Source organism: Pezoporus flaviventris, unplaced genomic scaffold, assembly GCF_033815535.1.
Source record: "Pezoporus flaviventris isolate CSIRO_AGI_PZ_B2104156 unplaced genomic scaffold, CSIRO_AGI_Pfla_v1 ptg000045l, whole genome shotgun sequence".
Lineage (NCBI taxonomy): Eukaryota > Metazoa > Chordata > Aves > Psittaciformes > Psittacidae > Pezoporus > Pezoporus flaviventris.
The window spans coordinates 791066-806145 of record NW_026892593.1 but is presented as its reverse complement, the minus strand read 5'-3'; the positions used below and the strand labels follow the sequence as shown (position 1 = coordinate 806145).

Genomic DNA, 15080 nt, shown 5'->3' with positions numbered 1-15080 from the left:
ACGGAGTTTGGGACTTTTCATCAGCAGCTGTTCAAGATGGGAACTTGTCTACAGGCATACTGAAGCAGAATCAATAAATGAAATGAATGATTCTCATAAATGATGCAATTTTTCTTACCACCCCGGAAGAGAAGCACTGACCTATATGCTCCTTGTTAAGCCCTGGCCTGGGATACACTGAAATTGCAGCCTTATGGTAAAGAAGCATGTCCTCAGACCAAGCTTGCATCCTTTCTGTGCACAAGAATATAGCCACTGGCCCAACAGCCCCACAGGCACAATATATCACAGAATCCTAAGGGTTGGAAGGGACCTCAAAAGATCATCTAGTCCAACCCCCCTGCAAGAGCAGGGTAACCTAGAGTACATCACACAGGAACTTGTCCAGGCGGGCCTTGAATATCTCCAACGTAGGAGACTCCACAACCCCCCGGGCAACCTGTTCCAGTGCTCTGTCACTCTCACAGTAAAGAAATTTTTCCTGATGTTCACATGGAACCTCCTATGCTCCAGTTTACACCCATTGCCCCCCATCCCTATCACTGGACATCACTGAAAAAAAAACTAGCTCCATCATCCTGACACTCACGCTTTACATATTTGTAAACATTGATGGGGTCACCCCTCAGTCTCCTCCAAGCTAAAGAGACCCAGATCCCTCAGCCTCTCCTCATAAAGGAGATGTTCCACTCCCTTAATCATCTTTGTGGCTCTGCGCTGGACTCTTTCAAGCAATTCCCTGTCCTTCTTGAACTGAGGGGCCCAGAACTGGACACAATAATCCAGATGTGGCCTCACCAAGGCAGAGTAGAGGGGGAGGAGAACCTCTCTTGACCTACTAACCACACCCTTTCTACTGCACCCTAGGATGCCATTGGCCTTCTTGGCCACAAGGGCACATTGCTGGCTCATGGTCATCCTCCTATCCACCAGGACCCCCAGCTCCCTTTCCCCTTCACTACTGTCCAGCAGGTCAACCCCCAACCTGTACTAGTACACGGGGTTGTTCTTCCCGAGATGCAAGACTCTACACTTGCCCTTGTTGAATTTCATCAAGTTCCTCTCCGCCCAACTCTCCAGCCTGTCCAGGTCTTGCTGAATGGCAACACAGCCCTCTGGTGTGTCAGCCACTCCTCCCAGTTTAGTATCATGGGTGAACTTGCTGAGGGTAAACTCAGTTCCCTCATCCAGGTCGTTGATGAAAGTATTAAACAGCACTGGTCCCAGCACCGACCCCTGAGGGACTCCACTAGTCACAGACCTCCAGCTAGATTCTGCTCCATTGACCACAACTCTCTGCCTTCTTCCTTCCAACCAGTTCTTGATCCACCTCACTACCTGATCATCAAGCCCACACTTCCTTAGCTTATCTATGAGGATGCTGTGGGAGACAGTATCAAATGCCTTACTGAAATCAAGAAAAAACACATCTACTGCTCTGCCACCATCCATCCACCTAGTTACTTGCTCATAGAAGGCTATAAGGTTGGTCAAACATGACTTCCCCTTGGTAAAGCCATGTTGGCTGCTCTTAATGACCCCCTCATCCTTGATATGTCTAGAGATGGTGTCAAGAATAAGTTGTTGGGATGGAGGTAAGGCTGACCGGTCTATAGTTACCCGGGTCCTCCTTCTTTCCCTTCTTATAGACCGGCATGACATTTGCCATCCTCCAATCCTCAGGCACCTCACCTGTTTCCCACGACTTACCCAAGATGATGGAGAGTGACTCAGCAATGACCTCCGCCAGCTCCCTCAGCACCCGCGGGTGTATTCCATCCGGACCCATCGATTTATAGATGTCCAGATTACTTAACTGATCCCTAACCCAGTCCTCATCTACCAAAGCAATGTCATCTCCCTTGTGTTTGAGTAAAAGAGAAAAAGCTCTGTAAATGGCAACATTTGGGGACCAAAATATTTATTTTAATAAATTAAAGAATAAGCATTTATAAAACAATCCAACTGAATATAAATATCACACGGCAGTTTTAATTTCATAGTTCACATAAAACCCTCTAGTACAGCTTCATAAATACATTTCCTTGGATAATTTTCAATTAATATATATAAATAAAAGTACAGTACAATTATTACCTTAAAATAAGTTACTATTAAATAGGAATGACAAAAATTATTTCTGAATTATTCTGAACTTTTCAGGTAAAGGTCAGAAGGGGGCAACATATGCAAGAGAGATTTACAAGTAAAAGGCTCAAAACATCCTGGCTACATATCCCTGCCTACCTTGATCAAAGCTGATTCACATGTGTCAAATCTCAGCAAATAAAATACAGAAACAGTTGGTTTATTCCTATGGAGATGAGGAGCACAAGGGGGTGTCTTTTAAAATAACTAATGTCCTGCGTCGAAATGGAGCCACAAACACTGTCCTGGAGTCTTCCTTTCAAAGTAGGCAGCAATATGCATCCTCTCTGTGCCCACTTAGTTTGCTATTATTGGCATGGGTGAAAAATTACTGCATCGAGGGGAATTAGGAGAAAGAAAGTGTGTCTGTAGTATTATAGCAAGAGGTTTTTGGAGACATTTCTTGAAGACTGATCTGAAGACCTGAAATTCCTTCAGTTTTTCTTCTTGTTCCCTCCCTTCTTTGGGATAGCAGTACAGGCATTTTCTATGTAGTCAAACAGTAAATCCAATTCTCCAATGGCTTTAGTCTTTCCATTCTCTCCCAACTAGAAAAGAGCAGAATATAAGTTCGAGCATCTCGTTATTTCTCAGAAAATTGAAATTAGGCTTGTCATAGAAATTGAATCAAGAACTTACTCTCCTTATTCTCTCAAGTAGTTCTGTTAGCGTCATTATACCATAAAATATAAACTAGATCATTCTAATCTAGTCTAGCATACAGAATTACCTGCAATTTGACTTCTGAAGCTTTAAATTACCATGATGTGTGCAGACAGTTAACAACTGAAGGAGAGTTTGAAGTGGAAATATCACTAATCCCCTCTTTAATGCCCATGAAGGCTTCATCTCCCAGATAATCTGCACAGTTTGTGTCACAATTGGGTCAGCCTTAATCCAACTAAAACACTGCAGTTTGTCACAGCTCTTTTTAAATTTTGGGGGAAAATGTACCTCTTTCAGTTTGGTCTTCATTTCTTCCAGGTTCTTTTCAATGTGCTCTCTGTGTCCAGAGGATTTCTAAAAACAGGCAAAATCCAGATGTAACATTGGCAGCTGTATGCAACAATGTGCTGCTTTTTTTCCCCCACACGCACACCTTCTATCAACCTCGAGTTTGATATCTTCAATCTGATGTTTCCTTTCATATCAGTGTCTCTTGACACTGCAGCATTCTGAGATTCAGGAGCAGTGACAAGAGTCACAACTCAGAGTTAGGGAAAGAAACACAATGCTACTCACACATCTGCTCAGCTCCGAGGTCAAGGATGCAAAGAACTGTACCACCTCCGCAGCGTACGGGTACTGGCCCTTGACCTCAGTGAGGAGGACATCTTTCATTACAATCTCCACGATCCTCTTCATCATGTAGCAGCGGTTGTTTTCCTATGTATGCAAGTAAGAGGTCATGTTAACTCATGGCAAGAGATCAGCGAGTACTGGAGAAGGTTTCAAAGAGCAGTCTTCACACCTAAGTGTGTAAAGCTTACCCTGATGTTAACATAGAGCTGCTGCCCAATGAGCCTGTTGTCTGTGTCCTCGTCTGAGACCCTGGCCTGACAGGAAAAAAGGGAAATGTCAGGCAGGGATGGGAACCTTATGAGAAAATTAACAATAAACCCTAAGGTTTTCATCATTAATAGAGCAGGTGAAAAGAGGGAAATGACACCAGAGACATTTTGTTACAGGTAGATAAGCTTGGATGTTTTGTCTGCTTCTCCCCTGAGCTGGGTGAGATTTAAGGTCAATATCACCAGAAAATAAATAAGCAGAAGTCTGAATTCCTGTCCCTCTTTTCAACATCAGATGTCATAGTGGCTATGATGACTAAACCAGGTGCCGCAGGTGGCCAACCTCACAGTGGCCAGCAGCACCGCTGGGAGATGCTGCAAGCACTCGGCGGCGCACACCAAGGGGGGGACCCACCCATGGTAAGAGCAGCCAAGAAACCTGCCCAAGCAAAGCACTGTAAGATGCCTGAAGAGCTGCCTGGCCATGGCTGGAATCATGGACAAGTCCAGCTCCAAATGCCCTGGGCAAACAGAGAAATTTAAGCTCAGGTTTCACAATTGTCCCAGTCTAGCTGCAGCCACTTGAGAGAAGGAGCTGTGCTGTGCCAGTGACTGACTTTCCCTTGAGGAGCAGGAGGAGAAGAGGCAGAGGCAGCTGCTTCCCCTGCCTACACAACAAGTAGGCAACAGACCCACTCCACATGCCCAAGCTCTGCCTTACTGAAAGTGCATGGGTTTTTTTCTGGAGAAAGGCATGAGAAAGAGAGGAATGTTGAAGGTGAGAAGTGAGGGCACTGGTGGAGAAGGAGGTCCTCAGATCCCACATGAAGGTTACACAAGGTACTGTACCATTTTAGCCAAGGTGTAGGTACGATTCCTGATGTAGGGCTGAAAGTTGAGCTTCCTGAGCCTGCAGGTATGATGGACGGTAGAAGCCACCCCTGCCCCTTTTGGAGGCAGAGGGCTGGTGAGAAGAAGAGGGAGAAAGCAACAGCAGCAGCAGAAGACCCATCCTAAGAAGCTCTTGGTCAAGGTCTGCAGGGAGGCCATGTCTCACAACCCAAAGTCCTCTGTCGCAGCAGGTTTCAGCTACAGTGATGTAGCACTGATGAGAGAGAGCAGTGTTAGCATGAGGGAGATTGGGCAAGGCAAAGTGAGAGAGGCACAAAGGCTGCAAGCCTTACCTTTGCAGTGATTCTTGATGTGCTCTGCAGGAGGTGAGGTGCACCTTATATAGGGCCACCAGCATCTCTCTCAGCCTTTTTTTTTTCTTGCGTAGTGGTGGTAAATAAAAATGACATCAGCAACTCTCTTGCTTTCCAGTATCCTCTTCTGAGAACTACCTAACCGCTACAAAACCCACAAATACAACTACAAGGCCATTAGAATCTTCAGTTTCTTATAAAATAAACCAAATCTTAATGCAGGGCAAAGCAGGGCTTTTACCGGGACAGGAATCCTGAATTCTCTTTGCATAAAATTATCTGAGAACTGTATAGGTTTTAGCATCCTGTTCTGATTGTAACACACTAATTGGATTGGCAATTTTACAACAAGTAATGTAACATATAAATTTTTGTTCATAGAATCATTTAGATTAGAAAAGACCCTTTAAGATCATCAAGTCCAGCTATTAACCTCGCAGCAAATGACTGGTGCTCTGCTGTTTCTCACTGGAATACAGCAGTGGTCAGACCCAAACACTGCACCAGACCCTAAAGACCTGACATGTACGGTTCCTACCTTCAAATACTTTTTCCCACACAGTGGCCCACTGGAGTTATTGGCCATCTGCCCATCTCTGCGCAAACCTCTCTGGGAGACCAGAAAATGTGTAGGACCAACACTGCCTTTATCACATATCTGATCTCCAAATTCCCATTTTCCGAAAAATTATCTATATTCCAGGCTGTAGCTGGGTGTAATGACCAGAGGTCATTAGAGGTGGTCATGCACTTACTTATCCATGTGATCTCCATGTTGCTGACCCTTCAGTCTGAAATATGCAGGGTGCCAAAGGTAAACTGTGCTCTCTTTAGAGAGTAATTTGCAACCCAGCTGTAGACGGTAATGCATGAGGACTCAGACCTGGTACAAATGCAAACTCCTGGTTGCCCAATACCCACAAGGCACACAGGTGACAAATGTGAGAAATAGGAAAACCAAAGCTTCAGCTCTGCCTCTGGGAGTGAACAGGGGTAACCCTGGGGCTTGGTATCACCCCTTGTGGCTGAGGTTCTTAGGACAAGAGCCACAACCAGCCTTACCCCATGGGCTGAAATGCACAGCTCTTTTCCTTATTTCTGAAAGGAAGCAGCCTAAAGGCTTGCTGGCACCAGGTTTATGCTTTAGCCTCCCCTGCTACATCCACATAATGAATTAATCTCTCCATGCCTCAGTCTTGCCTCAGTTTCCCTCAGATACCTGTCATATCAGCTCTGCACAGTCTGTGCCTGTGAAGATGCCTCATCACCCTGAAGCCATCATCACCAGGTCTGTTTCCATGCCCAACTCAAGAACCTATTCCCATACCCACACTCTAACAGCATCCTGACTGCAGCAGGCAGCAAAAGCAAGTCTGGACCCAGGATGTCAATGATGTATTTCACACCCCAAATGTCTATAGCACCACAAAGCTATTCAATAACATGTTTATAAACTCTTTTCCGTATTTTTTTTCATTTTCCAGGCTAATAGGCCCAGTGGGTCAGCAGGTTAATGAGCAGATGGGAGGTTGAGTTATTCTTAGCCAAAAGACAGACATTAAAGAGTAGATGGAGAAAGACAGACATTAAAGAGTAGATGGAGAAAGCCAGCCAGGGAGGCTGTTTTGAAGGACTGGATTCCCCTGAAATACATTACCACAGACTCCTCTCCTGGTGTTAAACACAGTCGGATAACCAAAGTCTGCTTCTGAGGTTTTCTTGCACTCCTTCACCAGCTCATACAGCAGTAAAGAAGTCCCAAACCCAGAACAAAATCTGTGAACATGCACTCAGACCCTCTCTGGTCCAGACTCCCTGTCTTCCTGCCCGCCTGCCAGATCCCTCCTTTCCATCCCTTTGGTCACTTTTTGAGACATGGATCCAGATAGAGTGGCCCCTTCTTGTGGCTCCAGTCCTACGGAAAGGGTTCATTACTTGGGTAAGTACTTGTGTTACTCACAGCTGTTCAAACCAATGCAAGAAGCCCACCTGGTCACAAGCTTCCTACACCACCTGATGGACATTTAAACAACATCAGGCAGAGGGATGAGGAATTTGATACTGAATCTTTCTCCTGCCCTCTTTTATGCAGTCATTACAGGATCTCTTCTGTGTGTCTTCTCTAATATTGGAAACCATACATTTGGGACACATTTTCATAGAAAATATTAAGCTAGACTTGATAAGGCTCTCTTTCTCCCATCTACATTGTCAGCCACCTCTCATGGTCATGCTAATTTTTGGCTGTGCCATGACATCCTCCTTCTGAGACTTTAAAAAAGCTTTGTTTCGATTAAGTTTTCCTCCCTACATGCATCATTCAGCTTTATTTTCCAGGCTCTGAAATGCTGAAATGGATATTAGAAGTTAATTCATTCATATTTCACAACATGGTATTCCTAAAGCCTTTGCATTATTTAACCATTTGTTTGCAGCTGTGAGTTATTACAATCTATCTTCCATCCCTTTAGCCTGCTGTATGTCCAGCTCAAAAATGAGCATTCAAAATCTTGCTGGACACTAATTTTAGCAGACTGTATGGTTTCCATGCTCATCAGTCTCCTCCTGGCCTCCTCCCAACCACCTTCCACCAGATGGCTGCTGGTTCTGGATGTACCACAGTTGTGGCTGCAGTTATTCCTTGTAACATGTCAAGAGAATTCCTTTGGAAGTGGAGATACGCTTCTCATTCCCAGGGTCTGTTATTTCTGTTACGTGATTGCAATGAACAAGGATGTGACAAGACACTGCTATCACCTCTGCTGTCTAGCACACCACAGCCTGGTTGGGAGATAAGCATCCAGCATTTCATCCTAAGGAAAGATGGGGCTAAAAACCTGCACTATCTCTAGATCTTACTCCAATCCTCAGCTGAAGTCTAGATAGGGACGAAGGAATCAGAAGGTTTTCTGCTACATTGAAGAAAAATTTTTCTTTCATCTTGTTTGAGGAGGATATACAATGATCTTCTGAAGAATGAGGTCTTGAGCCAGCGCTGAAGGTGAACCTCAAGGAAATTCCTTACTTAGACTCCCCTCCACAAACAGGCTACTCTGAACTGCAGAGCTGGCAGAAGAGATGAGTGGAAGGAAAGCTGCATTTAATTTAAAATGTGGTACTGTGGCTGAAACCATTGCTGGTGGTTCTTTGGGGAGCAAGAATAAAGTGGAAAAAAATGCATCTGAAGAATATGTCTTAAAAGAGCAGCCTTTCTCACTAATTCTTTCCTATGTTAATGTTGTCAAATATTCTAGCAACTGCTGTGGGAACTGGTAATTTAGTAATTTCACTTTGAGCCTGAACTATTGATGTCTTGTGATACATGATAATGCCAAGCCTTTATTTATAAAACAAAGTTGTCTTGAAAACAAACAAACAAAAATGAACACTGAGAAAGATCTCTCCAAGCTCAGGTGGGGGAAAAAAAGTAATCTTCCTTCTTAGTTTTATGACTTTTTCTAGGTTTAATGATATTTTTAATGATGTTTAAGATTAGTATCTATGCTTTTAATTCAAAACTACCAAAGACCTCTGCATGCACACCCTCTATAAAGTACCCTCTGCATTGTTTTGTAAGTGTAATTAATTAAAAAAATAACATTTTTTTCACAGATCGTATTTTCTCCCCAGTGCTATCCCAAGAGTCAAACCTCTATCCTATCACTGACCTCAGCAATGAACTTCTAAGGCGTAATTACATGGAGTTTCCCTAACTCATTGAGAAACTGTAGTGGTTGAATATTCTCGACAATGACTTCTTGACCCATATTGAAGACAGAGGATTTTCTGAGGAGGATTGGAACTCTACATCATGTCTACCTCAAAAGCCACAGACACTTCCTTCTTACTTTGAATGAGGCTACAGGTGAATAACCCATGCTGTACTTTGATGTTCATCTGTTGTGTATCACCACCAGCACGCTGGCATGCAGGAACTTTCTTGAGCTTTAGCACGTTTTCAGTCAGCTAGGACTATACTGCATTATTGGAAACATGTTCAGGATGATAAACCTTGTCAAGATAAGGCATGTGGAAGAGTGAACCTGCGTATTGCCCTCTTGGATCTTTTACCTGGCAATGAAATTCTTCCCCCTTAAATATCTTGTAGGAATGGACCATAGGTCACATAATGCCTAAAACTAAATGCACAGTCTATAGGGAGACACCCTCAACTCCACAAAAAGGCCATGCTCATCCCTTCATTTTGCTCCAGCTCATCTGTGGGCTCGTTCACTACATGTCAGGTATTCTCTGCTTTTGCCTAGACTTTCAAGCTTGAAGAGATTAAATCAAACTAAAAATGTTTCAGCTCAAGCTCCAGTGGAGCCTTGTTTTAGTTAGCTCTTTGGCCAGCAATGAAAACATCAGTAATGGAAGTTGGCTCTTCTTTATAAAACTTCCAAATAAGCTGTTCTGTACTTCTTCCATTCATTATGGAAACATCCTAGTACATAGGCAAGTGTCTTCTGGGCATGACCATTAAAAATGGCAGACGGAATTCATTTTCTGTTTGTAGGAAATTGTATCAACAGAGACTGGAAGAGGACATGTAGCACTTGACCGCTGTATTTTTGCTTTCTTCATGATAGGTTTAATGTTGTGTAAGATAGATACTGTGAATCTTTTGCTAGGAGAAGTAGTATTATTAAAATTGCTTAGCCTGGGAGCATTAGGTGACTTTGGGAAAGACTCTTGTGTCAGGTCTCAGTACAGACACAGCTGACTCAGGCTTTTTGCAGAGGATGTGCAATTCACCTACCTCCCCTGACAGTAACACTTTTGTTAGACAGTGAGTAACGCATTTCCTCTAACAGTAACACTTTTGCTTATATGTCTGGTATTTCATCAAAATCTTTTGGTTCTGTTACATAATTTTTGGGTTTCCTAAGATGCTATATAATAAATATCATAAAACCAGCATTTCTGAGGCTGCACCTAGAATCCTGTGTTCAGTTCTGGGCCATTCACTACAAGAAAGACATTGAGGTGCTGGAGCAGGTCCAGAAAAGGGCAGCAAAGCTGGTGAAGGCTCTGAAATACAAGTCTGATGAGGAACAGCTGAGGGAACTGGGGTTGTTTATTCCAGAGAGAGCTGAAGTGTACCTTGTCACTCTCCACAGCTACCTGAAAGGAGGCTGGAAGGAGGTGGAGGTCTGCCTCGTCTCCCAAGTAACAAGTGACAGGACAAGAGGTAATGGCCTCAAGCTGCACCAGGAGAGGTTTACATTGGATATTAGAAAAAAATTCTTCACTGAAGGTGTGATCAGGCATTGGAACAGGCTGCTCAGGGCAGTGGTGGAATCACCATCCCTGGACATGTCCAAAAACTGTGTAGATGAGCCCCTCAGTGCCATGGTTTAGTGCTGGACTTGGCAGTCCTGGGGTAATGGTTGCACTTGATGATCTTTTTCAACCAAGTTGGTTCTATGATTTCATATCACAAAAAGTCTAGGTAGAAGTGAACTAGTAGTTCATTGTGGCCTCAATTTTAGATTACACTCTGGGACAAAAAAAAAAACAAACACAAAACAAACACTTTGGTATAAATAACTTCATTCTCACCTCAGGAACATTGATGTAGCAGACACCCAAGAGAAAGACATCCAGAGACACATTGCGACAACACTATATGGCTGCTACCAACATTATTACTGCTACTCCAGGACCACTGAAGTAGTAACTTTCATTGCAGTGCCAGGAGGATTCAGTGATTCACTAAAAAAGAAGCGTTAATGGAAGTGCAATAGACATTAGTCCAGTGGTCCTGCCTCTGGAGACAACTGCTGCCAATGTCAGTAAAACATAAGCCTTGCTCACATGTTTAATAAGACTTGCTGACAGGAGCCATAATTTAGTTTATGCAGACAGGAGAAAAGAGAATTCAGATCACCTTGGTGCACACAGCCTCACGCCACCAAACATATCGCTATTAGCCCTTCCACCAAATGGTTAGCTCTTTTAATTCAGAGTGTGAAATCACACATGCATGGTGAGACTGCCACTTTATATAGTGACCTACATATATCCAACTCTGTCTTGCAAATAGTTATATCAGGTGAACTGAAACTTCTGTGCTTCCTGTTAATGTGGTGTGGTTACACAGCAGTGACTCATGACATGGCAAAGTGGAATTACTGACATAGTGTATCTCAAAGAAAACCACTCTAACTGGGAACAGAATTTTGCAAGCTGGCTTATAATCCAAAATTCAGTCACAAGAAGTTACTCAGGCTAAGAAAGCCCCAGCACTGTGCACCTTGATTTTCCAAGTACCACCAGTTTTACCATGTAATAAATCCACACCATCTTAAGTAATTAAATAAAGCCATTTTGAAGTGAAGCAACATTATTTCAGGTGAAATACTTGTGCCCAGACACTGCCCATACACTAACACTTCCACTGAGGCTCTGAGCTCACCAAAATCTCCCGAAGGTGAGCCCCTGGCTGCTCAGTTATTCTCTATAACAGGGCTGTGAGACAAGGAGGTGATACTTCTCACGCTGTTAACAGAATTCTTCTAATTAGTATCTGTCCTTAGGATGTCAACAGCCCAGGCCTCAGTCCTTCCCCACCCCAAGGTTATGCTATTGCCCGTCTCCCAAGAGAGCCTGAGTCAGTGAGTTTCCTGTTAGACTGTTATCAAGAATGTGAGATTTATGGAGCCAAAAAGAGATCAAACAAAATAGCTACAGCTTAGCAACTAAGATGCTGTTTTTCTAGGTTATCTGTTTTTAGCCATGTCATGCAAGCTAAAATACATAAACAGGCTGTAGCCAGCTTCCCACCGGAAACACAAGGAACATGCTCCTCACGAGAACACGTTTCTGGGAACTCATGAATGCACTCTAGCTGGAGGGGCACCAAGCCTTCACAGGTCTACCCTGTCTGCATAAGAGACCTCAGGGCAAGACCTGGCTCTACAGAATAGCGTGCATTAGTAGACGCCGGTTATATGTGTGTCACACCAACCCAGCAACCAGACATGCAAGGAGAAATCCAGAAGTATGGATTTTCTGGATCCTATCAGCTATTCCTCTTTTACTTCAGGTCTTAAAAGTAGGTACTTTGGAGACAACCCAGCACATGACAGTATTAAAGTCACCTTGAGCAAAAACAAAATATTTTTATACCAAATGAAGAGACACAACATGTGTGTGTATAAGATATAAACTCAGTTAAAAGGAAAAGCATTGAGGCCTTCACAGGTCACTGCCTTGGTTACCTCAGGAAAGGTGAACTGCCATAAATACAAATTAGTCACATTTACAAAGCTGACATATACTTTACCAGCAGACTTTATCAAGACCTCTGAGGAAAGCAGAAAGTAAAAAGCTTCACTTGCCTTTTTCCCCTCCACTGCAGAACTGTCTGCACTAAGGAGGATTTGCTGTCACAACTGTACCACCAAACTGTCCCTGCAAAGAGCAAGCTCCTCCCCGCAAATGAGTTCAAAAGCTCTTACAATTTTAATCCAACCCCATGAATGGAATAAACCATCTAACAAAAGGTGTGTAAACTGTAAACATTATCAGGCCCTACTCCCCTTCCCGAAAGTCTCCAGGTAAGTCTTCTGCAGTTCTCAGTGTTCCACCCTAACCAGATGCTGCAGGACCACCAAGTGCTGTCCTTTGGAGTTTCTCAGGACTCTTCCCACATGCAGTACATTTGGCACTCCAAGGTCAAATCCGCTAGGCAGGGGTCAGCCGCTCTCCATGCGTTTCTCTAGAACATAGCCACAAAACAGAAACATCGCAAGGTCAGCTCACCTCCAACACAGATAAACTGTAGTAAATACCAGAATATCAAGGAAGCTCATTCACATTTTAACATGGAACTCCACACATCCTTCTTCAACACAATATTAGACTCAGATAAAAAAGCAAAACACAACTTGGATTTCTATGAAACTGGAGTTTTCTGGTTAGCTACCACCCACTGTCCACTCTTCAGGTTTTGCTTTCAGTGTGATCACTGCTATGTAGTTAGCACATTCCCACAGGATTTCAGTGCAAAGACGAAAACTGTCTGTGCCCAAAGATTTAATCGCAGCTCTATCATCCTTCCCTCTCCTCCCACGGTTCCTGTCTGCACAGGTTTGAGTAACTGCTGGAATTAGGACATTGATTTAGGTCACTTCAAATGAAAATTACTATTCAGCTTGTTTTCTTTATCACACATTTGTGTGCATCTGAGTAATGGAACAATTTCCCTTCAGGCTACACTAAAAATTGGTCAACAAGAGCATAGCAAAGCTTCCACTTGCATCAGATGGTAATGGGGCTCTTTACTGACAAATTTACCAGATGGTAAGAATTGCTCAGATACCAGAACATGAGGTGCCAGCTCAGCCTTGCAAGAACGGCCAGAGGTAATGAAGCAATATGGTATTATGCAAATAGTACACACTAAATTGGTCAAAGCAGCTCTGTTTCCTGCCCCATCTTCAAGTACTACAAATTTGCTCACAGAGTATTGCTGATAGTACCTGGAAATTCCTTTTTCTTCCACTAACTGCCAGAAAGCAATGACACCAAGAGTCAAATAAGAAAAACAACTTAGTACCTGGACTTGAAGAATTTATGAGTGAAGGAGAATGCTGGTAGCTGGTAAGTAATTTCACTTCCTTTCATCTTTCTGCAACACACACTGGGGTTTCAGGCTGTGGCCCCTAGGTCCAGGGGCAACCTGGGCGCCCTGCAAGGCATTGGTGAAGGCAAACCTGTTTTCAGGAGTGATAAGTTTCCGTTGTTGCTCACTACATAGGGATCCATGAGTAATACAGAAGACGTATGGATCTGTTCATTGAAAAAGGCTGAAAAATCCCTACACAACACACCTATAATGACTTAAGAGTACTGTGCAGCCTTGGGACTTAATCCAGATTGTATGTGACAAAAACACGCCTTGTTGCCTACCCCTTCCTTACAAGCAATCTAGCTCTGATGGCTAAAGAGACAGCTTACATTTGTAAGGTTAATGACATTTACATACCTCACATTATGTTTCAGAACTCACATTGGTAAGGTGTTAAAATTTGAAATTAACAACAAAATATTATTGCAAAACTAAGGCATTTTAGCAGATCTTTTTTTAATTGAACGGGATTATCCACAATCCCAGATGTTCCCTCAAAACTTCCCTGCAGAGCTAGAAAGCCCCAACTGATTCTTCTCCAACTGTTCAACCCAGGGGTTGAGGAGTATTTTCAACTATTTCAAGTAGAGAAGGCTGATGCACCACAAAAGTCACTGGAAACTGAGACTCTGGAAAGAAATTAAAGCCCAGAGCCATAAAAGGATGCAAGTGCCTGAATACTACCTTGCTGCTATTGTAGGCATTTAGCTAAATCCTAAAAACTCTCCTCATGCCCAGAGTCATCCAAACCTCTCCAGAGTAACTGCGTAACTGCTGAGAGAGGTGCTTCACCCCTCCTGATGAGGTCATTCCACCCTAAGTGATTTGGCCACAGAGAAGAGGAGGAAGATGCCAGAATGAGCACAGCTTCAGGAATAGGAAGATCTTTGTTCTAACCCCTAGGCTAACAACCGTTTTTATCAAGATTAAGTAAATACCAAGAGCTCACTTCTCATTCCTACAGCCAGCCAACAGCCTTATTATCTAGCAAGACGGAAACTTTTTGAGAAGTGACTGGAATCAAGTCTGCTCTTTGTGGCCTTGCTGGGGGAATGCTTCATTGGCAGGAAAACTGAGTAAAGGAAAGCCTTTCACCAGCTGGCAGTGGTCAGTGAGGAAGAACCAGCTTATTTACTTGCAAAGGTGGTTGAGAGCTGTGAACCTCCAGCAGCGAGATTCACCAAGCAAGGATACCCAACTCGGGAACAGCAGCTGAAGACATATAATTCAACACTTACGGGCTGGGAACATGTAAAACTTGACCTGAAGTTGACAAGCTCCCAAAGCTGTTTATTCCTTAGATGTATCTCCTATTGGCAATTGCCTTCCTCCTTATTTATCCACTTTGTCTCTCCACTTGAAGGCTTCTAAGATTTCCTTGACAGAAAACAAAACACATTCACTACACAGCACGCACTTGTAATTATTAATAAAGGGTGCACTTTTGAACCTTTTCTCCATGTTCAGCTTGCTGGAAAACACAACAGGAAACATGTTTGAAGATTGGTCTGAACAAAACAAAACCCCCTCTTGAACTAGGTAACAACAATAGCAGAAGGCAGGCATAAATCATTTTACATC

The 15080-nt window shown here is 43.3% G+C and overlaps 1 protein-coding gene across 1 annotated transcript; it reads right to left on the bottom strand.

The window, feature by feature from the left end:
• Nucleotides 1-1990: 1990 nt before the first annotated feature.
• Nucleotides 1991-6353, bottom strand: IL22 (interleukin 22). Its single transcript, XM_061467076.1, has 5 exons — nt 4509-6353; nt 3639-3704; nt 3391-3534; nt 3103-3168; nt 1991-2696 (listed from the first exon to the last, which is right to left on the bottom strand). The coding sequence occupies exons 1-5, from the start codon at nt 4707-4709 to the stop codon at nt 2583-2585; spliced, it is 591 nt and encodes a 196-aa protein (XP_061323060.1). The 5' UTR covers nt 4710-6353; the 3' UTR covers nt 1991-2582.
• Nucleotides 6354-15080: the final 8727 nt, after the last annotated feature.